The following is a 26,103-nucleotide window of genomic DNA, read 5'->3' as shown; positions in this document are numbered from 1 at the left end:
TGAAGTCAAACAATAAATACCTATTCTCATTTTTTTGTTATTACCTTGTAAAATTAGCTGAATAATCTTTTATTCCTAATGTCTCAGAAGTTAAGCTGGTCAAACATTCAATGAGTGAAATTAACTTCAAGGATTTACTCAAAATACAATATGTGTGTTAAAGGTGAGCGACAGGGTATACAAAAATATAAAAGAAAAACAATGATTTTCCGTGGGTTTGGTACTGCTCCCTAGGTAGGATTTGGAAAAGCTGAGGGAATATTTTTGGTTGTCGCAAATAATACGCGTAGGAATCATTACTGGCATTAACTGGGCAGAGGCCAGGGATGCCAGATGTTCTCCAATATCCTAGATATTCCTGCAAAATGAAGAATCATCTCATATCCCACAGCATATTCCAGTGACCTATTGCATGTTTACATAGCTTAAAATACTGTTAATTATTTGAGCTTAGGTCCTATTTTTTGTATATAAACACGAAGTAATCCTAAACATATACTCCTAAGTATTTACTTACTGAAATACACATTTTATTATTACTACTACTTATAAATTACTCTCTTTTTAATTCTCCTCTATATTACATACAGGGTTAATGTACGTTTTGAAATTATATGTGGGTTATTGTATCTATAAGAAATATTTTCTTTACAAGATATTAAGAGATTTAAAAAATATTTATTGTAAAATTGGAGCAACAGGACTGAGACCCACCAAGATAGGCTGACAAAAAAAATGATAAAGGTGAAGAATAAACATGCAACAAATGTAGAAAGGTTCTTTTTTTTTTTTTTAATTAGCAAAACTGAAATGCCAAGTCAAGATACTAAATGCCACCCACCTGAGAAAAAAATTCAGTTTATAACATACATTGTTATTACACAGAAGCACTGATCATCTCTAATCTCTTCGTCTTACTAATGGGAAAAAACATTAAGAATTTTAAGAAAAAATTTAAAAAATTTTAGAATAACAACCAAAAATTTCATAAAACATTATAAAAAGAAATAATTAAGAGTATTATAAAATTAAGAAGAAAAAATAATTGATAAAGGGAAAAATTTTGGATAGTAAAAAATGTAGGTTCTGTGAGCCATTCGTTTTTATTAGTGATGGTAAAGGATTTTGGAATTTTTATTACGATATTAACATTAGCTATTGAAAAACAAAGTATAATTAAATAAATCAAAAATCAACCTAAATCCTAAAAGCAGAAATTCAGATTTGATATTTTTATACATATAATCACAGCAATTTCTAGGTAAAACTTAAAGAAGTATTGGGAAGATTTTAAAAATCATTTCAGACAATACCTTAGTAGAGAATAATATGAAAATATATGAGTATACATTCTCTTCTATACCAACTTAGAGGAGATATTTCAGTTATTTGATTTGACCCAATTTTCTTCATTTTTAATGTTTAATTCTATACCAACTTATTTGAAACATTAATTTAACTTCAGTAACTTGAAATACAGTGTTTTCTCTACGGATCACCTCGTATCATACATTTACTATATAACAATTCTAATTTATCTTAGACTATTATTTCACTCAAAATTGAAATATTAAAGGAATCTAAGTTATCAAGATGAAGTAATAATTTGTGGTAAACATTTTTTTTCGTCTGTTAACACATGAATTCATTTTAAGTATCTCCTTAGGAAATTTTAAATTTTCTTACTTGCTTTTTCTTTAAGAAGAGCAACTTGCTGCTTAAGATACTCAATAATTTGATCTGCCTCTGCTCCCTTCTGTTCCAGTCTCTTCAGAACAGCATCATTGTTTGCCATTTTTGCCAAGAAACGGCAGACAATCCTAAGTGAAAAAATAAGTGATAAATTATACCGTGAAAGAAATAAATTTATCGTATAGGATACTGAAAAGAAAAACATTTTCTACTCTAACAGATCTATGTGTTAGAAAAACACTTTTCCTAGAAACAACCAAAGGCAGAATGTTAAATAAATTAATTCCTGAATCTGGAAGAGGAAATCAATTTTTCTTCTAAGTGCAGAAAACATGCTATTTAACCACATTTCAGGTTGGAAAGTTTTGAAGAAAGCTTTAAAATAACATGAGTATTATGACAAAAATGGGAACACTAAGGGAAAAGAATAACAACCTTAACTAAGTTATAACTGAGTACCACACCTGGGTTCCAAAGTAAAAAATTGCTGAATTCCTTCTTTATATGTTACTTTAGTATGTCGGATATTTCTACTATTTATTTAATTATATACATTTCTAAGGAGAAACATGTGATTATGAAATATTAAAAACAAAAGATTAAAAATTAGGAAAACATCAATATTAATCATATGCGTACTCAGAAGTAATGTCAGTAATATATACTGTGTCCTTTGTAAAAGAAAATTGTTAGAATTTTAATTTTATAATAATTCATAGATAACATCCTGTCACGTGCAGAAAAATATAAGCAAACATTCCAAGATTAATTCATCATGCTAAAGTTTAAACTGACCAATATTTCAACTTAATAAAAGACAGGGTTAATCATGAACGATACTAAGGAATTGCTCTTTTTTACCTGATATATAATTCAATGTATACCAATTTATAATTTATAATCCTAAGTATAACAATGACACAAGCATTGCTGAAATAATTCTGATTTTAAATAAATGATGCACTCAATAAATGGTGAAATTTTTATTTTAAAAATTTTCTAATAATGAACAAATACAAGATTGTTTTAAAATTTCAAATTATTATGCAATATCCATTCTATAAAGAACATTCTGAAATGTTTAGCTTTTTTTATAAAAAGAAAACCCTCAAAAACCTTCATGCTAAAGTTGACAATTTATGATACAGATGCAATTAAAAAACCCTATAAAAATAAAAGTTGCTAGTAAATGAAGAAAATATAAATGGGGGTTAACCTGGAAAAGACATAGAAAACTGTCCATTTTATTATATAACAGAGGGAAATATAATATAATACAGAGGGAAATATAATACACAAGGAAAATAGTTACAAAAACTGAAAATAAAGATATCACCTTTTAAATTCTGCCAATTTTTCACAAAATAAACACAGAATACCCTGTTGTTGTTCCTCAAATATTTGCAAAGTCAAAATTTTAGAGAAAAATACAAACTGACCTATGAAGAAAGGTAAAGTAAAAAAGCTACGTTCTTCTGAACTTTTAGTATCTAAGCTACAGCATTGTTATAGTTTAACGTCTTTCTATTTTAGTCTATGATAAGCTATGATCAAATATATTCAATAGGTGAAATATTGCTATCTCACATAAGTGAAATAATGAGTATTTGATTTTACATGATTTGTAACTTTTTCTTCTCTGGCAAAGAAAAAATTTAATGAGTTGTTAACAGTAAGATGAATGTAAAATTAGTGATAGACTTCAGGAAAAAAACTAGCAAACTAGTATCTTAACTGATAAGAAACAAAGTGTGAAGTAGTAAGTGTAAAGTAGTTTTCATGAATTCGCCAACAGTCTGAGAAAGTCATCTCACAAATACCAGCCAAGTTGCTGCCTGATAGAACAAAACATGAAACTCATGACGACTCACACAAAAAGTTTAAAAAGTAAGATTAACAATAATTTGCAAAACAGAGATTATAGATCCTTTACCAACAGAAAAAAGATATATAATTTTACTGAGTTGACAAACCGATTAAGTATCTGCAAAACACAGTTACAAAATAAGTTAAATAAAATAAGACTTTTATAATACATACTGAAGTACTGGCATAAGTTTTGGAAAAAAGAATTCCATGTTTCAAAACACAGAAACACAAAAAAGCTGACTATGTTAAACATATATACATATCAATGTGCTGTGTAAGAGGAAACAATAAAGGGACATGACAAAACTTTGAATATTTATAAAAACTATAAATGAGAGATATCAGAAAAGTCCTCAAAAATCAGTTTTCTGAAGGTGTTAAGAGATTAGGAAATGTAAAATCCAATTTTTTGTAAAAGCAAAGTATTACCACAAACTGAAAACACAAAAAGGATTACTGCTAGTTAAGACTAGGTAATAATTCCAATTTGGCAGGAGCTGGCTAATAAATATTAGCTTGAACATCTTTATAAATAAACTACATACTTTTTTTTTCAATAAAATGTTCAATAAGAAACATACCTAACAATAGGTTACGGAATAGTAAGTCAAATGTACATACCTATCTCTCCAACAAACACACAAAAAGCATGTAAAAGTCATCCAACTTTTAGATAATTCTTATACTTTTTCAACTTTAAATTCTTTAGGACACAAATATGCCATATATGTATATTTTACATATTTATTTAATTATAATACATAAGCATATTATAAAGTAAGTATGATTTATATACTTGGCTATAAGTTTACAAATACTTGCTTAGATTAAGGTAGTTTTAAAGTGCAAACTGGTAAATGAAACTAGGACTGATATTTCTGTATCACCAGAAATATTCAGTAAAAATTGATTTATTTCTAACCCAATGATTAGACAAAACATGATAAATAAAGGGAAAAAAAGATATGTTAGCAACAGAAAAATAAATGTTAGTGGAAACCACATATTTAGGCCATGAAGTTTTAAAATATTGAGAATAGAGAGAGATGAGTGATCCTACTTAACCATTCATAGAGAAAGTAATTATGGATAATATTAGAAGCCATTTCGAATTTCCTGATAGGTATTATTAGGTCATGATAACGCCTAGTATTTATTTTGTCTTTAGTAACTGTCAGGTCCTTTTCGAAGCACGTCACAGGATTAATTTATTTAATCACCACAATACCATGAGGTACATACTATTATCACTCCCTCTTTTACTTAGAATATTAAGAACTTATTACAAGAGTAATAAAAGTAATTTAATAAAAAAAGAACATGGATTTGGAAATCACACAGACCTTGAATCTGCTACTTAATAACTGTGTGACGTTTAACAACTTTCTTAGCTTCTCTGAGACTCAGTTTTCTCATTTGTGGAATGGAGATGATTTAATATATCTCATAGTGCTGATGTGGGTCTAAATGAGATACCATGAGTAATACTTAAGATTTTTGACACATAGCTAATATATTATGCCAGGCACTAGCAAAATTTTAGAAACACTAAAAGACAGAATACACACACACACACACTCACACATCCCCAACTTCAAGAAGCTCATACTATAGTGGGTTACCTATGTCATGGTAATTTCTAGATCACTAGGAATGATTTTTTGTTTTGTTTTGTTAAGGATTAAGAACATAAAAAATAAATTACAGAGATTGACATTAAAAATATACTTAATTTGTCTAAGCTGCCTGTTCATTTATTTGTGAATGTATATAAGCCATGGAGGTAATAAATATTAATATATTTACATTAATTAAAAATGTTGTGTTTGTAACATGCAAGATATCAAATGATTCCTGTCCTAGGGAATACAATTAAACAATAACTAATTGATCATCTTTGTACACTTCTCCCTACAAATAGATACTGTCATCATAACTGGAAACTCAAAGATAACAGACTTGAGATTATTTAAACAAATGGTACACAAAGAAGAAACACTCAAAGGCACATAGCAGATTTCAGTTTGAACGCCTTGTAAAGGTCTTCTAAGAACTGGCATATAATAGTTCTCAGCTCTAGCTCAGAAGGCAAAGCAATCCAGAAGCCATACACACCAATTTGCCAAAGGCACACAACTGGCCAAGAATTTCAAGAGAAACATTGTTTTACGAGAAAGATATAAATTGTTTTGGTTTAAGGGAAGGAAAAAAAAATTCACTGACAGCATTATTTTTGCTCAATTTTGCTGTGAAACTAAAACTGCTCTAAAAAAGAAAGTCTATTTAACTCTCATTCAGAGAGGAAAGTATCTTTTCTTAGGACAGTCATTTCTCTGGCAATAAATTTTTGAAGCAAAATAAAACTTAGGAATGACTATAAAACACAGTAGCTACCAACCAGTGTCTACTTTTTCTCTACTCCTAGATAACTGGTTATATTGGCAATATTATTCATGATGCCAATACTAAAAATAATTTTTGTGAGATATTTCGGATTAGTTTCTTATCAGGTCTGTGCTGACAAAACTTTTCTCAAATACTAACAGCTATTTATTTTTTTTTAGAATTAGAAGTTCTAGAAACAGATTTCCTAGTACTTGCTGATTAACTGTCATTTCGATTTTTCAAAAATATAAGTAGGATGCGTAAGTTTACAGTGTGTTTCTAGTAATATGCAGATAACAATCACTAATACTGGCAGAAGAATACAGTGTTTTTTTAAAGTATTTATACCAACAAATGTTGCTTGAATCACATACTTGACAGGCTGTGTGAGACGTTGGTAAAGTTACTTAATTTCTCTATGCTTCATTTTCTTAATTTATAAAATGAGGATACTTAGTATTTGATTTCACCTTCTACTTTCTTGGCATCTCCTTTTAGAGCTCCTTTTTCTTGATTTGTATGTTGATGCTCCTCGGGGGTTTGTTCCTGATCCCTAGTTTCTTCTGGGGATCACAACTGATACCACACAGATCAGAGATGCCCTGTGTTCCAGGGTTAAGTGTTTTAACTGAATGCAAATGCCTTTAAGCAAAGCAAAACGGACTTCACCACTCCCTGCAGTCAGCTATTTAAGTTACCTGCCAAGTCTCTATGAAGTTCACGACCTTAACTTTACTTATAGTCTGAGATTTTGAACTATGTGCTGGAGTCAAAGTAGACAGCAAATTTAAACATGTTCTTACTCACTAAGTTTTCACACATATGGGGGAAAAACAGTAAATTGGAGAACTTAAAAAAAATGAGGTTGTTTAAAGCAACTGTGCTAGTTTAACACGATTGCTTAAGGCTCAGACAAATCCAAATCTTTTACCTTTAACCCAGTGCTCATTTCACTATTTTGTACCAACTGCTCCACATGATTTTCAATTTTACATTGGGTACTCACTGAATTTCAAAACTTTGAAAGTTTCCTTAGTCTCTTCAGAGCTTTTAATATACTAATATGCAGAGGGTTTCTCATATATGATAAGGTTAATAATAAGTAACACTTGTAGAGCATTTATTATGGGCTGGCTAAATGCTCTAAATAGATCACCTATATGTTAAATAGTGTAATTATCTCCATTAAACAGAGACGGAAACTTGAATTAAAATTAATTTGCACCAGGTCACGTATCTAGTTTCTAAATGAGAATTAAAACTGTGGTCTGTCTGATTCTAAAATCACCTCTTTTAATGCTCAAGCTGTAATTTCTCTAAAGGATGTAATTATGAAGCATTCCCCAATGTACTTAACCACGGAGTCCTAACCAAAGAAGACCTATTAGTAATATTTATTGGAGCTGGTATTCTCTAAAACAGTTTGGGAATGCTGGCTTAGTCTCTGCTAAAATAAAAAAGAAAGATTATGAGATTAAAATAGATCTGATACTTAACTGCATAAACAGTAATTAAAAATATAAAATATTTAAAGGAAAAAAGACAGAGAACAGTACAAGAGAATGCTAATTGTACTTGGATAGTGAGAGTCGAGACTTTTTTTTCCTTTACTAAATTGAAAAAAATAAAATGAACAATTTTTATGAGTCTTCAAAACTACTTTCGAACAGTATTATCTGAATTATTCTGCCTCTTCACATTTTGTTCAACATTCATAATCATATTCCATTAAACCGAAAATGCTACTGTAAGATGCCTCTAAACATAAAAACTTCATAAAAGCTGAAGCTGATTTTATCAAACACACGAATTCAGAGTACATCTTAATTGTTGAAACACACATATGAAAGATTATTTCTGAAATTCCTATCATTTCCAAATGGCTTCCCTTGACCTCAGCAATTTCCTAGGTAGTCTCCCCCACTCTGATTCTAAATACCTGGTAATTTCTTTTAACAAATTCCCTGCCCCAGGCTCTCAATGATAGGAGCCAAATATAAACAAGTAAGCTATTGCTTTGAAATGGAAGTTTTAAGTGCAGAGTTAAAATTTTACTTTATAGTGTAGGAATTGCACAGAAATTTGAAAGTGTCTACTTCCCAAAACATCTGATTTCACTGTTTCAGAACTGCAATTAGCTAAAAAATCTTCTTAGATACTCTAAGTACTGTATTTCATCAACTCTAAGATGCTATCAATTGTAAAAAGACTCCAATCACAAGATGCTCTATTATTTTATGTATCATTAAGAAAAAACACTGCTGATTAACCCAATGCTTTCTTATCCCGTAGTCATACCTGTTATCATTTATTGAAAGACCTGTTTTAAATTTAGCCCTATTTTTGTATCACTCTTTTGTTTTCTGTATTTAGCATACGTAGCTTTTCATTTTACTGGTAATTAATCTTTTCAATGATACTGAAAATGGAGATTAAAATCTACACGCATAGATCAACAGTACACAGAAGTCAACTGAACTGACGATGTTAACAGTTATGACCAGGTATACATAAGAGCGGGCACTGACAACTCACAACTGCCACTTAGTCTATAGTGATTTTAAGACATCAACAATTATAAAATATACCATATTTCAGAGGTGTAAATATGAAAAAAAGGGGGTATCAGAATTGCCAAACTACGGTATTTTAATCACTTTTTTCCTCTCTTCTCCTACCATCATCATCTCTAGTCTTACTTTCCAAACTCCTTTTTTCCATTTGCTTTGCAATCTAATCGCCAAGTTACCTCACCCTGAGAACATCCTTATTACAGTGCTACACAATATAGTACTTCTTAGAACTAGATTACTCATGCTAGTATTTAAAATGAGTCAAAAGTCACAATTTTAAAAGGTAAGTAATAAAATTAAATATTCTGAGAACAATGCATCCCAGAGACACTCAAAATATGTAACAGAGGCAACTGCCAATAATCCCAGGGGTCTTTTAGCAACCTTTGCCAAAACATAGAAAGATATAAAACTATGCTTTTTGTGAAAGCTCTTTCTTATTTATTTTAGTGTGTGGAGAGTAAATGAATTCAAATTCTAGCTCTGCTACTCATTAGCTGTATGACTTTTTTAAAACTTTAATTTTTAATTTTTTTATTGAGGTGTAATTGACAGATAAAACTGTATTAGTTTCAGATGTACAGCATGATTCAATATTTGTACACAGTCTATTGTAAAATGATCACCACAGAAGATCAGTTAACATCTTTCACCACAGTTACAAATGTTTTTTTCTAATGTGAACTTTCCAGATCCACTCTCCTAGTGACTTTCAAATATTTCACACAGTATTATTAACAATAGTTAACTACAGTATTATTAGCCATGCTGTACATCCCCATTACTTAATTATTTTATAACTGGAAATTTGCCTTCTTCTCCTTTATATTGAGGACACGAGGAGTCTTGGAGGTTTTAAAGGATGGTTATGAGAGGACAACCCATACATTTCAGATACTATGGCTATAAACATAGAAAACCAGTGAAATATGCATAAAATTTTAAGAGAGGTGTGTCTAGGTTTCCGATAGCCCTATTGCCATACAAAAGAGTCTTTTACCTGCTTCAGATTTTCTTCAATAGGATTTAACCACCTCTTTCTACCCACAGGTACACTCATCATTATCTTTCTCCCATTTTTTATCCAAAAACACAGCTAATAATAGCCACTACTTTCATGACTCAGGCACAGCATACATTGTCATCTAACCTTGACAACTTTGTGAGATAATATTTCCATTTTATAAATAAACTCAGAGAAATTACATAACTTGACTTGTCTAAATCCATTCAAACACTAAATGGACAAGCCATAATTTGAACTTGTGTTTGTGACTCCAAAACTCACCAGTGAAATATGCATAAAATTTTAACTCATTTTTAAACTACAACTCATTTTTAAAGCCTTTCCCAAACCTAATGAGGAAATTAACTCACCATCCACTAATACTCTTATAAATCAAAATTAAGAACAGTAAGAACACGATTGGCTATTTCTTACTCCCTCTCCAGTAAGCCACTAACATGTTTTCTCCGTGTTACTGCAAAAACCTCCTAAATGTTCTTTCTTCCAACCTGCCCCTTTCAGTCTATCTCGACAACAGCCAGAGAGAGCCTTTTAAAAGTCAGATTTATAACACTCCACTGCTCCAACCCCTCCAATAGCTTAGGTGCCCTCAAGAGTCTTGCTAACCTGCTCCTGCTTTCTCTGATTTTTGTCTCCAGCTTTCATCACTTCACTCAACTCTATAAGAGGTTTCTTGCTGTTCTGTTCAGGCAGTTGCTGCTTCACAGCTTTTGCAATGGCTGGTCGCTCTGCCTGACTGCACTTCTCCAAGACGCCTGTGTGGTTCGTTCTCTCACTTCTGTCAGCTCTCTACTCGAAAGTCGTTTTTTCAGTGAGACCTTTCCAGGACCCACCAAAATTCCAACCTATATCCTCCTTCTCTGCTTTATTATTTTTCTCTTCAACACTCATTACGACCTAAAGTGGGATGTCTTTTTCTGTTTAATATGTGTATTCCTCAGTAAAATGTGAACTACATTACAGGGAGGCAGGAATTTTGCTGTTTTGTTCGCTGCTCTTTTCCCAATGCTGGAAACAGTGCCAGGTACATAGTGGGCGCTGAATAACTACTTGCGAAATGAATTCCTGCCCCCCTCTCCACACAAACACACGTAAACACATTTACGAACATATCTTTAACAGTAGCATCCTTTCCCTCAACTCCGCATCCCATTTCTCAAACTTGGCTCCTTCAAAAGGTCCCAAGCTCTTCCCTACTTCCTCATGCCCAGATTCATGCTGGTGCAAGCGGACTTCCCACTCGTACTCGCAGGCCAGGTCTCATCTCCCGAGGGCAAGTAAGGGAAAGAAAACACCTACGACCACAGTCCGCCCACCCCAGGACCCTCCAAGCACGCCACTCACATGAATCGGCGGACAGGGGCACCTTAACAGCCTCAGGCCGAAGCAGGTAGGGACAAGCCTCTCGCACACGACGGCACTGAGAAAGGTCCCATCGAGGTGTCCGTACAGGACGCCTGAGGGTTGCACCGATTCAACTTCAAATCTGTCATCTCTTCCTGTGCGCGGCCACACCACGCTTCCCGTCTTCCATTCCCTCAGCCAATAAACGCCAACCCCTTGCGCCTCTTCCTCGGTCGCGACATTTTGTCGCCAGGTTGGGCAAGAGGCAAGATACTGGACGTCAGGGTCTTTCCTTAATGTTGTGGCGCGGGAGCTGTGAGGTCAGAGGAAACGAAAAGGCCGGGTGGAGTGTGGGGGTGGAGAGCGGGGATCTATCAGTGGAGAGGGCCGGGCTCGCGCTCTTGGCAGTATTCTGAGCTGGGCACTTCGGCTGACTTAGCTGGCAGGCAAAGGGCAGTGTCAGAGCTCCGGCCGTTCCAGGAGCTGCCTCATTGGTAGCAGTATCCGAAATGCCCGGCCTGGTGCACTAAGCAGTAGCGGCAGCACCAGCCACAGCGACAGCCCTGGGGCCCTGTGTAGAATCTCCATCCCCTTGTCTTTGTGTCCGCCTGCGTCCCCAGACTCTAAGGCAGGTATTTGGGTTTCCCACTTGTATTTGTCGTAGTGGGTGGGGCTGATGGGAGGTAGAAGAAAGGTAGGTGCAGCGAGTGGCCCCGCCTGTCTGCAGTGAAAGGTAGAGCCAATCTTGGGACTGCTTGCTGTTCATAGTGTCCCCATCCCTAGCTGCAGCCTGCCTTCCGCCTACACACGTTTACCTAAATCCTCTGAAAGTCATCACTGCTTCAAAGCATTACATAAAGAGAAGGTTAGAGAATGTGGAATCAGCTCTCCATTGCTCATCACAGTTGCGAACTTTTGTTTCGGTTTGTTTGTGCTTTGCAAAGGTTTAGTCATTGTTGAGATGTAATTTCCTTGTGGAGTGGAAGAAAGTGAACAAGTGGAAGTTACTTTAGAATTGTCACTGATTGCTTTTTCAAGGCCCATTGTCCCTGTTTTCATTTGGGACAGAAAACACTTTTCAAGGGAAAGTATATAAATGAACTAGTTTTATTCGCCCGTTGAAGAAACGTGTAAACTGTTTTATTCATGATGAAATCAGCATCTTTTCTGTTTTTCCCTTTTCCATTTTTTACCCTTTTCCCCTCATTTCAATCATTTCAACTCCAAGTTATTTGAGGGCACCAGATTGTGTCTTGTTCACTGTCATTAGGCCTGACCACTGGAAAAACATCAGACTTACAATAGAATCTTCAAGATAATTTGTTGAGTGAATGAATTTTCAAACCTAATGGCTTACATTGTTGTTTTTCCTCAACTAAACTCTCACCTCAGCTGTTTTTTTTAACTAGCTTTTTTCCACTCACCAACTGAGCAAATCTATGTGTATTTTTTTTATGTGTGATCCTTTACGTGCACTGGTCTAAGAGGTAGTTGAAGCGGAACACTGATGAAATGTTTTATGCCAACTAGTGTTGTATCTTTCTGAATCATTTGCCTTTTCTTTATTTGGTTGTTGGATTTTTAGTTGTCCAAGAGGTAGAGGCATCTAAGTGAAATCAGTAATATAGTTTAGAAGGATTGAATAATAAAATGCAACAGTTGACTGTCTGCCTTTCTCCTCTCAGTCCTGTTCTTCAGAGTTAACTTTTAATCTTACCTAATTTTAGGTCTGTATGTTGAATAATAAGTTAAACTGCTAGTTCTCTCTCTTTTTTAATTGACTTCTTAAGATAGTCCACACCATCCACAACCTTTTTTCTCCAAATTTTTGAATAGTTATCATAATTTTTAGTTTATATATTGATTAGTTTTATAACTCTAAATAATATATTTAACCTCTATTGTTTTCACATCAACTTTGGAAAATATATTTTGGCTCCTTATTTAGTAAAATGATGAAAGTAGTGACTGTACCTTTTCCTTTACCACTGCAGAAAGCAAATCCACTTCCACCTTCCCTTAGCTGCACCTTTACTTATACGTTATTGTTTAGTAATATTTACACTATATTTCTTAATTACAACTTTTTTGCTCTGTTTATGTGCTATAAAAACCAACAAAATGTTACCATATTTTGGCTTTGTAAATATTCTTCAGTGTGGAACCAACAAGTATGCTGTAATACATTTCCTTCTCAATGTTTTAATTTGATAATTCCTGTTTGACACTAGGAGAAGATTTGTAATATTAATGTCAAATTGATTCTTATTTTTTCCTCTCCACTTTCAAAAATAAAATCATGCCATCATTAAATGTGCTTTAGTTTTTGAACCATATTCTTCCTATGTAGTTTTTAACCCTCCTACTTTCCCAAAGGACTTTTTCTGCTTTCTGTGTTATTTTTGGATACCTCTGGTCATTTGCAGAACGTGAAAGAATTCACGAGACTCAGAAAAGTAGGGAAACAAGAAAAGGTTTATTGAAAGTTGGGCAGCAAGGATGCCTGTGGCAGTGTCTGGAGAAGATGGCTGCCGCAGATTTCTGTTTAGAAGAGAGAAGTACAAGGAGAAGAGTTGCCGGGTGCTGAGTGTTAAATAGACAGCAGCCCAAGGAATAGATGGTAAAGGACAGAAGCACCAGCAGAGGAGTTGCTGGGGGCAGAGTCTGAAGTAGACAGGTGCAGCGAGTTTCTGTACAGCTGGGGTTTTATATTTTTCTATGCAGTATGTAGGGTGCTTGTCAGCTTGCAGGGGGTTGCTGTTACAATTGGCTTCTTATGGAAACTGTGCTGTTACCATCCATGATGGATTCAGGGTGCTTGTCAGCTTGCAGGGGGCTTCTTCCAGGAACCATTCTGTTCCCATCTATAATGGGTGTTTGTTAGCTTGCGGGGGTTGCCTTTGCCGTGGCCTCTCCTGGGAACTGTTCTGTTCCCATCTATGATGGATGTAAGGTGCTTGTCAGCTTGCAAGTGTAGTGCTAGCTGGGGAATTCAGAGCCAAGTAGTTAATTTTTAAGCTTGTTCCTGCTAACTCACAAGCTCGCTCCTCTTAACTCTGCCTGTCTCATCACATTATTTATGAGAAAAGGTGCATGTGATTTCTTCACCAAGTCCTGCCATCACGTGCTTTCTTCACCATGTCCTCTCATTCTTTGTATGAAAAGCTTCCATCTCGTTTCTCTGCTCGGAAGATGTTCCCCTTGGATCCCAGTCACTTTCTGTTCAATTTGAATAGATTACATTCTAGTCCTTTTGTACAGTTTCTATCCTGGGTTGTATTTATTGAAGTCTTGGGTAAGCCACATTGTTTCTTAACCCAACATCTTCTGTTATTTGTTTTTTTCCTCTGTTTTGGTAGAATAGAATACATCCTAAAGAAACTTATTCATAAAGGTATGTGGATGATAATTTTACTTTTTAATGTTTGCATGGCTGTGGATTATCATTTTGCTGTTATGATGAATAGTTTTGCTGGGTATAGAAACAATTATGTTTCTTCAAATCTAAAGACTTCAGCATCTTCTAACTTCCATTGTTGCTCATGAGAAGATGAGAATTCCAGCCTAATCTTAATTTGTTGGTGCCTGAATTATTTGTTTTCTCTCAGAAATTATTAAAATTTTTAGTTATGCTTGACGCTTTGAAAATTTATGATGATGTGTTCATGGGAGTTTATTCTTGCAATGAGCGCAAAAGTGCTGGGATAAATGTCTCAGTGTGAGTCTTTTTTCATTTATCCTCCTTATAAAACTATAACTTGAAGGTGCATTTTTCCCTTCATCTATAGGGAATTTTCTCATATTCTATTTTTCATAATTCTCCTTTATTTTTCTCTGTTCTCTTTTTTTGAAACTCTTTAAGGTGATTGGTGGATTCTTGGCTTGATTCACTATGTTTATTGTCTTTCCTCCTATGCTTTTATCTGTTTACCTTTTTACTCCATATTCTGAGCAATTGTGTCAACTTTATTTTCCAACACTTTTGTCTAATTTGTTAATCACTTCAAGCATTCATTCTTTTAATTATTCATTTCTCACATTCTCTTAATTGTTTGTTTCATTTTTATCAGATGAAATTTACATATGTTAAAATGCACTGATTTTAAGTAACTAGTTTGATGCATTTTGATACATGTAAACATCCATGTGATAAGCACTACTGCAATCAAAATTGAGAACATTAGCACTACTCCAAAATGTTTCTATGTTTCTTTGTCCAATCCCATTCTTCCCACTCAAGGCACTATGTTCTCATATTTATCACTACAGTTTAGATCTGAAGTTCTGGAACAGTGCTTAAATAGAGCCATAAGATATGAACTTTTCTGTGTCTCATTCATCAACAGCATGTTTTTGGTATATACATATTTTAGCATGTTTGTTCCTTTGTTGCTGTTGAATAGAATTCTGTTGGATGAATATGCCACAATTTATCCATTTACTTGTGTAATATTTACATTGCTTCCAGTTTTTTTCTTTGATTTATGAGTAAAATTACTATGAACATTCTCATTAAGTATTTTTATGGATACATATTTTCATTTTTCTTCTTTGTAAGAGTGGGACTGCTGAGTCATAAACTCAAGATACTGTTTAATTTTAGAACAGTTTTCTAAACAATTTTCCAAGTCCTTGTGTCGTTTTATATTCCCACCAACAGCACATATCAGCTCCAGTTCCACATTTTCCTCAACATTTGTATTGCCAATCATTCAAATTTTAGCCATTCTAGTACTTGTGAAATGGTAGTTGTTGTAGTTTTAATTTGCATCTCCCTAATTAATGCTATTGAAAACTTTTTCCTATGCTCATAGCCTGTGTGTGCTCTCCTTTGTGAAAGTGTGTGTTTCAGACTTTTGCCTATTTTTGTATAGACTTGTTTTTATTACTTTTAGCCATTCTTTATATATTCTGGATACAAGTCTATTATCATACATACATACTTACATACATACACATGGATATATTTGATATATATGTCATATATATAATATTTTCCTTATCTTTGTCTTGGATTTTCATTTTCTCAAGGGTGCTTTTTGATGTGCAGATGCTTTTAATTTTGATGAAGTCCACTTTATCAAGTTCATCTTTTATTAGTGGTGTTTTTATTCTCCCTAAGAAATCTTTGCTTGGACTAAGGTTGCAAAGATATTCTGTTATGTTTTTCTTGTAGAAGACTTATAGTTGTAGCTTTTACATTTAGGTCTGTAGTCCATCTCAGATGTTTGTAGACGTAACAGTAGGAGTTGAGGTTAATTTTTTTTCTATATGGGTATCTTGTCCTAGAATCATTTCTTAAAAAGACTGTTCTTTTTCTATTGAATTTCTTGGCCTTGTTGAAAATCAGTTCATTATATTTAAAAAATTTTTTCATTTAAATTTCAATTAATTTTTTAAAATTTATGAAATAACGTGGTATATAGCACACATATAGATAGGTAGATAGATAGGTAAATAGGTAGAGATATGTAATATAGAAATTATGAAGCATAATAATATGAACATCCATTAACCCGCCAATTAAGTACTAGGATATTACTCAAAATTTTTGAAGCTTTTGTAGCTTCTTCCCTAATCTCACCCCTGCTTTTCATATAGTGGTAACCCTACCCTCAAGCGGGTCTTTTTTTATTCCTTTTTGAATTTATTCTTACCTGATCGGTAAGTATTCCTAAATTACTTATTACTTAGCCTTTCTTATTTTTGAATTTTACGAATAATGACATAAGTTTTGTGTGACTTTTTTCCTACTCTATATTTCTAAGATTCACCTATACCGCTAAAAATGTTTCTATATTTTGCTTATTTTCCATCCTGTATGCTCTTCCATCAGATGAATATACCACAATTTATTTAACCACTGTCATGTGTTTAGATATATATAAGTTGTTTCCAGTTTGGGGATAATAGAAACAATACCATCCTGATATCTGATATTTCTTGTATATATCCTCTGTATATGTGTGTAGGAGTTCATAGAGGAATGTAGTAGGAAAATAGTGTAAAACTGTTTTCCAAAGTGATTGTACCAATTTACATTCTATTTCTCCATATTCTTACATGTATTATCAGATACCTTCATTGTTACTCTCTGGCCAATATAAATGTTCATGTGATTTTAATGAGCAATTCCTTGAATGTTAATAAGGTTATTTATCTTCGTACATAACCTTATATATTATATATATGTATATGTGTGTGTGTATGTATATATATGCAATTTCTTTTTACTCTTGTGAAATATTTTTTTTCCATATCTTCTGTTTTATGTAATATATGTAATGTCTTCTCAAATCTTCCCAAGTATATTAGAGGATTTTTTTTGTTGTTGTTTTCCATAAGTTATTTCAGATGCCTCCAGGGCAGATTTTTTTGTTGTTTATTTTATTCTTTGCTCTTTATGCTATAGTCATTTGTCAACTGATGGTTCCTGGACAGTTCATTATTTCAGAGTTAAGAATGGCTGTCTAGGAGCTTTGAACATCTAGACAGGCTTGTTGATTAGCATATCTATTTTAGGATGGCAGGGTAAGCAGGCCAGATCTTAACTGGGGTCCTAAATATTCCAGAATTGAGGAGTTTGCTTTTGTCACCAGTGCCGATAGCAGCTGTTTACTATAATTTTCACGCAATTTGTTTAATTTCTTTAGGGAAGAGCCTCACCATTTTTGGCTTGGAGGATAAATAACTGCCCAGTTGGGGGCTAATGGCAGAGTTAACTTTTCTGTTCCTCAGCCCTTCAAATTATCTTTCTCATTTCAAACCCTCTTCTGACTTCACTTTTGTTCCTGCTTTCTCTGAATCTGAAGCCTCTGAATCTTAAAGTGGCTGAGCAAATCTCTTGACTGTATTACTTCAATATTATTCAATATGTATTATTGATTGTAGCTTCCTGCTTTCTGTTTCTTGTGACAATACTCTTCCATATGCAAAATGCTTTACAGTAGTTTCTTGAGATCTTTCATCAGCTCCTGGCCTTTTTCTCTTCTCTTCCTTGTTATGAATTTCACATTTTAAAACATTTTAATGAATGAGGTTTCTGGGCAGACATGAAAATTGCCCTATTCTTTAATTTAGAATTCCATATTTTTACTGTGGAAGCTGAGAAGGGAAGAATTCAGTGATTGACCAATGGAATGTCTTTTTAGCGATACACCTGGGCATTGTGGTTAACTTTTTAATCTGAGTCAGATTGATTTTGGAGCAAGTTTCTTAATCCCCAGGCTGCTCTATTACACAACTCTGAGGCACTGTTTGCTTGGAGTCCGTGCTAATAGGACCCCTCAGGATCTACACATGGAACATCTATCTCTAACTTGCAGGCAATAACATCTTTCAAGATGGGGATTAAAACAGATGAAGGGATTAAAACAAATCACATGTAAAACACTTAACGCAAAAACAAAAATTGATTAGTCATTTAAGTAACATTATAGTGACTTGTTATCTTGTTTAATTTTTACTACTATAAATAGAGTCCCTGATTATTTAAAGTTTCTGGTTGGAATCTATTATTTCCTGTTTTTTGACTTCCCTCACTCTGTAAAAAGGAAAAGTTCTTGATAATCTGTGGGTTATTCAAGCTTTAGGTAATCAGAAGAGCCTTATTGGTAAGCATATTCCTTTAAACTCTTAAAGCTATCAGGTGTCATTGAAGAGGTAATGTTCTATCTTTTCTTTATATGCCATTGAAAATCTTTGATTTTGATTTAGACCTGCAATATAAACTTATGATTGGGTGATTTTTTTCATCTTTGATATTATCTTGGAATTTTTTAAGTTGGTATTTTTTACTTTAAAGTGTTCAGATTGGCATATCCTCCAAGTCATACATTGTTCATCCTGTTTAAGGTGAGAAAACACTGGCTTAATGTTTGGTTAATCTTCCCAAAACTTCTTTTCCAGATTATCTTGGGAGATCTAGGACTCCGAGATGTTTCCCTTGAAGGATGCTGAAATGGGTGCCTTTACCTTCTTTGCCTCAGCTCTGCCACATGATGTTTGTGGAAGCAACGGGCTTCCTCTCACACCAAATTCCATCAAAATTTTAGGGCGCTTTCAAATCCTTAAGACCATCACCCACCCAAGGCTGTGCCAGTATGTGGATATTTCTAGGGGAAAACATGGTGAGTTGTTATGGTTTTTTCTATTTTGTGTTCTCTACTCTTTTACCTTGATTAGGTTATAAATATACAGTGGATATGTGAGGAAACCATTATGTGTGTGCATGCACGCCTTCACCCTTCACTGCAGCCAAAACTCCAGTCATTTGAGTTTTTCTGACTACGTTTGAATGATTCATGTTTCTCAGATCTGAGAATCAGGATTTTTAATTTTCTTTTTCAGGGAAACCACTATCCCTTAAGCATATTTCTTCACCTCTGTTAAAAGGAAATGAAAGTTCTAATGTTAGAAACTTTAGAATTGTCTCTTGGAATGTTTTTATGATTGAAAGTAATAATTTAGACTAAGTCTCTTCGAGTGAAAAGGGAGTCACTAATATTCTTTTTGAGCTGCAGTAGTCATTTCATACAGGATTCCATTTAGGGAACTGAAATAGAAAAGTTGAACCCTATTAGTTAAAAAGTCAGTGTTTCACTGAGAGGATGTTTACTGCTTTTTCAGTAGTATAGTCAGGTTCTTCTATATCTCATGTCTTAGTCATTATGGTTTCTATAGCACAACACCATAAACTGAGTAGCTAATAAACAACCATCATTTATTTCTCACAGTTCCCGAGGCTGGGAAGTCCAAGATCAAGGCACCAGCAGATTCCATGTCTAGTGAGGCCCACTTCTTTACTAATAGCCATCTTCTCACTCTAACCTCAACATAGTTGGAGGGGCAAGGGAATTCTCTCAGGCCTCTTTTATAAGAGCACTAATCAAATTTATGAACATTCTGCACTCATGACCTAATCACCTCCCAAATTCCTCACCCCCAAGCGCCATCACACTGGGGATTCGGTGTCAACATATGATTTTAGAGGATACACAGATGTTTAATCTACAGCTCTCCTAAAGATGCTTGTGATGGCAATACTTTAAAATTATTTTTGAGGTTCCATTTTTAAAAATTATTTTAGGTGCATTTCAGTGAAAATGTATTTAATTTTTCTAACAAAATAATTTGTAAAATTAATCCTATATATTTGCTGATATTGAACTGCTTTTTTTCCTATAAAAATGGCATTTTCATGTGTTTTGACCTAATATTAAAGGCTCTCAAAAACCTAAACTACATTTTCTTTATTGTTTTCCTGAAAAATAGGTTAAATAATACTTTTCAAGTCTGGATTATGTCTTAAAAATATTTTCTCTGGAAGTTTTATGACTTTGAATAGAAAATGTTTTGTGTAATGTTATTAATGGCTAGTATTTATTGAGTGCTTATTATGTATTAGGCAGTATTCTAAGTGCTTTATATATTTTAATTAATTTAACCCTCAACATTATTGAGGGTTAGAAACTATTGTTATTCTCATTTTACGGATAAGGGAGTTGAGGTACAGAGCAATGAAGTAACTAATCTAGGAAACTTTGTCAAGTTTGTTGTTTTTGTTAAAAGAAAAACTTTCTGCTAAAGTTTTTATTTGATAAGTGGCTTCGATGTCATTAAATGTCTAAAACTGATAAAAATTATTTGGGGCTATTTACATCACTGAAAAATTGATAGATATTGTCAATCCCTGAATGCCTGAAATACCTCTCACCCCGATCCAATTACAAATTCTGAAGAATTTTCAATTGTCACGTTGGCCCAGTTCCAAAACCATTGGCAATATAGTGGATACTCTTTATCATCTGTAGCTGGGTCTGTAATTAGTCTTGCTGTGTTACATCAGCAAATTTGAAGTATGCCTATCTTCCCAATTTCTTGCCACTTTCCTCAGTTTTTAGGACTTCTTGATTTTCGTATCCTAAAGTGCCCTTGATTTCTTTCCACTGTGTCTGGAAGCCTGTTTGGAGCTTCACTTCATATAACTGGAGTCTGTCTATTCTCTGTCCTGTTTTCCCTAGGCTTTCTTTTCTCAGGATAATTGACTAAATTGTTAGATATTTCTTGACCTCCTTTTTTCCCTCTACATAAATGACCTCTATAAACACTGAAGCTGGAAAAACCTTATATTAGGTGCAAAAGTATTTGTAGTTTTTGCAATTATTTTTAACCGTTTAAACCGCAATTACTTTTGCACCAACCTAATATAATCCCTCTGGGAACACTATTGCTGACTTTGCATGGGAATCTTCCTTTTAGTTTTCAGTGTCAGATAGAAACTGATCCCCTTAGACACTGTTAGACTCTGTTAGTGTTGAAGCTAGCTCAGCAATCCCAGTAGTCCTTTTAGGCCTGTCCACCATATAGCTAGTTACTCTGTTTCCTCTGCTTGCTCTGCTCCTAGATCTCAGCAGACCCTCTTCTAGGGTAACATAGGTCATGGATACGTATAAAATTAATGTGGTTTCAGTTTGGCTGCCTGGAATGAAAATGTCAGCGATTGTCAAAATGTCAGGGAATTTGTTTAAATTGGCAGTGCTCATTGTCTTTAAAAGTTGTATGCATAAGAAGTAAATAACTGAATTATTATACATGTTTTTATAAGGGTCTGTTTGTTCCAAAGAATCCCAGTCATTTCAGTTGCATTTAGTTTGAAAAATTTGAAAAGTTTCTACTCAACAACAGTCTCCTTACTGAACAACACATATTTCTCAATGGTATAACCACACATGATTTTGGTTTGGACTCTACTTGTTTTCTCAAACAATTTTGAGTTTTGGTTCCTTTTCCCCTTTTATTCTGTTCTTGTTATTCAGATATCTTACATCTTATCTTACTCTCCACCCCCACCTTCCCCTTCTTATTTGGAGATGTGTGACATGTGGTCTGTTTTAGTAACATTATGTTCTCACATGTATTAGCTTTCTACAGATCATTCAAAACTGATTCAACATGATGTTAGTTTCTTGCTAACTCAGCAGGATGAAGTATTAGTGGGCATTTTATTAGGATTTGAGATCTTGGTTTATGAAAAGAAAAGTTGAAGAAAATATCTTTACAATAAAAAAGGCAAATAAAGCATAAAACTACTGAAGTTAACAAATTTAATCTTTTTCTTTTGAGCTGCAAAGCGCCGCACTGTTTAGAAGCAGAGTGAAGTTTGTAAATTGTAATGCATCCCCCCCTTTTTTTTTTCCTGGTATCAATTACCCAGAAATCTTTTGGTTATTGATAGTGAAATCAAGAACAAAATTTTGTGAACTAGTAATAGAATTGTTAAGGACCTATGTAAGATAATTTATTGTATATCTCTAGCTGCATATAATTTCAACTTAAGTTCTCTATCAGCTCACAGAATTCCATCAGAGAAATAGAAACAGTAGGATGGATAGATAGATAGATAGATAGATAGATAGATATTAATTTTTAGGAATTGGCTTATGTTATGGTGGAGGCTGGGTCAGCAAGTCATAGGCAGGACATCAAGGACACTGAACTCTTGGACAAGAGCTGAGCTGCAGTCCCTGGGTGGAATTTCTTCTTCAGAGAAGCTTTTGCTCTTAAGGCCTTTACAACTGATTGAGTCACGATCACCCAAGTTATCTAGGATAATCTTTACTTAAAGTAAACTGGTTATAGATTTTAATCACTTATAAAATATCTGCACAGTAACACCTAGGTTAGCGTTTGAATAACTGGAGTCGATAGCCTAGCCATGTTGAGTTATAAAACTGACCTTCACAATGACCTGCTAACAATACTGTTTTTTAAGCTGTCGTGCAGGGTGTCATGCGGGGCCTCAGCTCCCACTCCCCACATAAGAACACAGGATATGGTGAGGCCAAAAAGGAACACCCACGGAGCCAGAGATAGGGGAGGCATACCACTATATTCTCGCTGGTAGCCGGGCGAGACACACGAAGTAGGATCCACACAATCCGCAGTCCACCGTCCACCGTTCAGCCTGCCAGCCAACCAACCAACCAATGCAGTCACTGTAGTTCTATTAGCAGCCAATTGCCAACCACCACCCGAGCCAGCACCCCTCAACGCGAGGCCGAGAACCTGGGAACTACTCTCTGGGACTCCGTCCCCACATAAGCCCAGACATTTTCTTTATTAGTTTTACTGTATAAGTATTTATTTTTTACATTTAAAAGGTGATGAGTTAATCTGAATTTTTATTGTGGATAACCAAATAATAATGTAGTAACTGTATTCTAATAATCTTTCAGATTACCTTACCACATTCACAAATTACCTCTCTGTAAAAAAAGAAAAATTAGTTTTTCTTTTAGTCCCTCTCCTTCTTCAACTCTTTTTTTATCTTCTTGCTTAATGTACTGTCTTCAATTTCTTAGCTTTGATTTAAAACATACAATTCAGGTTGTGTGTACACTACAGTGATACTTGGTATTTATCAGATATTTGTTAGAAAGATTATTTCACAGTTCTTATATCTTCTACTCTTTAACTTCATCTTAGTGTCACATTTGTTTTTTTTAATAAATGATGCCACTACATTGTTGACTTATATTTGGCACAGTATGTTTCATAAATATTTTTGTCATCTTTTATTCTGTGAAACTATATTATTTTATAACAAACAGAAGTTATTTTCAAACAGTGGTCCAGAGTTTCAGGATGAAGACTCTCTAATGATTTCTTGAAAAAACTAGTTTGTATTGGAAACATTGTTTAGTTATACATGCCATTACCTCTGGGATAGACTGATATTCTACCAAGGATTGTGGCTCTGCTGCGTTAAAATAATGCTTCAAAATTTCATAGGATCCTGAAGTTTGGCAAACTCTGGTTTATGATATTTTGAAGGAGTTTCCAGAAGGAAATTAACAACATTTTTTTTCTAAATAATTTTAAGCCTGACAAATTTTAGGCTAATGCCAAACACTTTGGAAATCTCTCATGGATATGGAGACTTATGAATATCTAATTTAAAATTATTAGTTAATAGAATGTGTACATTTTAATAACTTCTGATGTTTTGTTTTATATTAAAATCAGCACTATTGAGGTATTATTATGCCTTGTTTACAACGTAAGTATATGCATTTCTACACGGGACAGATTTCTGTTTAGATAATGACTGTCGTCGTACGGAATTCTTACTCATTTCTAATGGCCACATCATGCCTTTGCTCAAGTTAACTCATTTAACAAGTATTTTTATATTTATTGCTTGCATATTTGGGGTGCCATTTTAGACACTGGTGATACATTTTGAACAAGATTGGCATTGTTCCTGCCATCATGAAATGTATTATCTAGTGGAGAGCAACAACATTAAATAAAAATCTATACAAATCTTTAGAGCTGAAATAAGTGATACAAAAGGAAAGTACAATGTAGCATAGATTATAATATAGGAGGAGCAAATTGATTTTGGGGGACCAGAAAAGTGTTCCTTGAGCAAGTCACATTTAACTGAGGAATGAATGCTAATAATAGCTAAAACTTAGATAGTGATTGCTATGTGTCAGGCACTATTCTAGGCTCTTATTGTATATTAATATTAACTCATTTCACCCTCAGAAAAACTCTGTGAGACAGTGCTATTGCTTTCTTTATTTTACAGAAGAGGACACTGGGGCATAGACAGGTTAACAAACTTCCCAAAATTACAGTGTTAATGAGTATTAAACCTGAGATTTCAGCCCAGACAAAAGAGTCTGAGCTCTCAACTACTATGTTTTATAATAGGAACTAACTGGGAGAAGGGAATGGGGGAGATCATTTTAGGCAGTGGGAAGCCATGTGCTAATACCTTAAGGCAGGAAGGGGGAAGGAAGGCCGGTGTGACTGGAAGTTAGTGAGCGAGAGGTAAAATAAAATAAAACTAAAGAGGAAGTTATATGTTCAGATTTATTAATTATTATTTTATCACTTAGACTTTAGTGTGAAAAAATATTGGCAGTCAATAAGAATGTGAGAAGCTCAGTTAAGAAATTGTTGCAGTAATAAGAGATGATGTTGGCTTGGACCCAGATTGTGGCAGATGGAGCAAACTGTATCGATTCTGGAAACAGTAGGAAGATGGAAATAACAGGACATTTGTTTAGATTTGAGAAAGGGAGATTGCTCCTAAGTTTCTAGCTGGAGCAGCTGTCAGGATAGTGGAACCATTTACTGAAATTAGTTGTACTAAGGGGAATAGGCTTAAGGATTAAACTATATGTTCAGTTTGGGTTCTGTTGAGTTTGAGGTAACTTTTATATTAAAGTGAGAAATTGTCTTTAAAAGCCTGGAATTCAGAAGAGAGTTCTGGGCTTGAAATAAAATTTGAGAGTTTTTCACCCTTGGGAGTAAATGAGAAGAAAATGCAATACGAAGACCCAGAATCAAAGGTGGAGGAACTAGAAATATTTAAACTAAAGTGGAATAGGGGCTAATCTACAGAGGAGACTGAGCAGAGTTAGCCAGATAACTGTAAGGAAAACTTACAAAAGGTGGTAAGATAGAAATCACAGGAATGCAGCTTCCCGTTTTGGTTTTCTGATAGTATTATTTGCTTTTTCCTTCTAGAACTTTACAGTAGTACTAAACTGCTTGGAATTCAACTTTGTATGCTCTTTAATTGAAAAACTCGACCTTTTATTTCATGATTTTTCTTTACTATTCTCTTTTTTCTTTTTTCTCACTAAGTGTTCTTTCAAATTTAATTTTCTGGTTTCTGTTTAAATCACTTGGAGTCTTTCATTTTAAACTGATAGCTTTTTATTTGGAGCATTTTTTTAATTTTAGTGTTTCAGGTCATTCTGTATAATACCCCCACCTTAGACAGTTTCAACTTCTAAGATGTGACCCATATAATATCCTGCCCTCACACCTCACATGACTGCCTGTATGCCATTGTCTTTCATCTCTACTCCGTTATGCAAGACCATGCCTTGGTCTAGTCATTACCGAGGTATTCCTTTTACTGGCTCTCCGGCTCTGAAATTCTCCTTTTCCATCTGCTGCTGTCTAATTTTTCTACCTTTGCTAACTTTCCATTTTCACCAAACCTCTTTGTAGTTATCACTATTCCCAATCTCATTGCTCCTTCACTTCTTTGTCTTGGCTACCATCTATATATTTTGTGTTAACCGTCTTCCTTATCTAATCGAGAAACCACTTTGCATGGATATTCATAGTACCCCAATTTTTTAAACCCTTCGTCTCTCCTGAAATAACCTTATCAAATCCCCAACC

General features: G+C 34.1%; 2 protein-coding genes across 2 annotated transcripts in view; one reads left to right on the top strand and one right to left on the bottom strand.

Annotated features, from left to right (window-relative positions):
• AIMP1 (aminoacyl tRNA synthetase complex interacting multifunctional protein 1) overlaps positions 1-11,036 on the bottom strand; it is a 32,881-nt gene extending 21,845 nt beyond the window's left edge. Inside the window, exons 1-2 of the mRNA XM_033105922.1 lie at positions 10,891-11,036; positions 1,687-1,820 (exon numbers count right to left, since the gene is read on the bottom strand). Coding sequence (XP_032961813.1) covers positions 1,687-1,820; positions 10,891-10,892 — 136 coding nt within the window. The 5' untranslated portion in view covers positions 10,893-11,036. The remainder of the gene's footprint in view (positions 1-1,686; positions 1,821-10,890) is intronic.
• A 154-nt stretch (positions 11,037-11,190) lies between these two features.
• TBCK (TBC1 domain containing kinase) overlaps positions 11,191-26,103 on the top strand; it is a 187,794-nt gene continuing 172,881 nt past the window's right edge. Inside the window, exons 1-2 of the mRNA XM_033105921.1 lie at positions 11,191-11,518; positions 18,799-19,019. Coding sequence (XP_032961812.1) covers positions 18,827-19,019 — 193 coding nt within the window. The 5' untranslated portion in view covers positions 11,191-11,518; positions 18,799-18,826. The remainder of the gene's footprint in view (positions 11,519-18,798; positions 19,020-26,103) is intronic.

Source organism: Rhinolophus ferrumequinum, chromosome 5, assembly GCF_004115265.2.
Source record: "Rhinolophus ferrumequinum isolate MPI-CBG mRhiFer1 chromosome 5, mRhiFer1_v1.p, whole genome shotgun sequence".
Lineage (NCBI taxonomy): Eukaryota > Metazoa > Chordata > Mammalia > Chiroptera > Rhinolophidae > Rhinolophus > Rhinolophus ferrumequinum.
The sequence above is the reverse complement of the archived record's forward strand: the minus strand, read 5'-3'. Positions and strand labels throughout refer to the sequence as shown.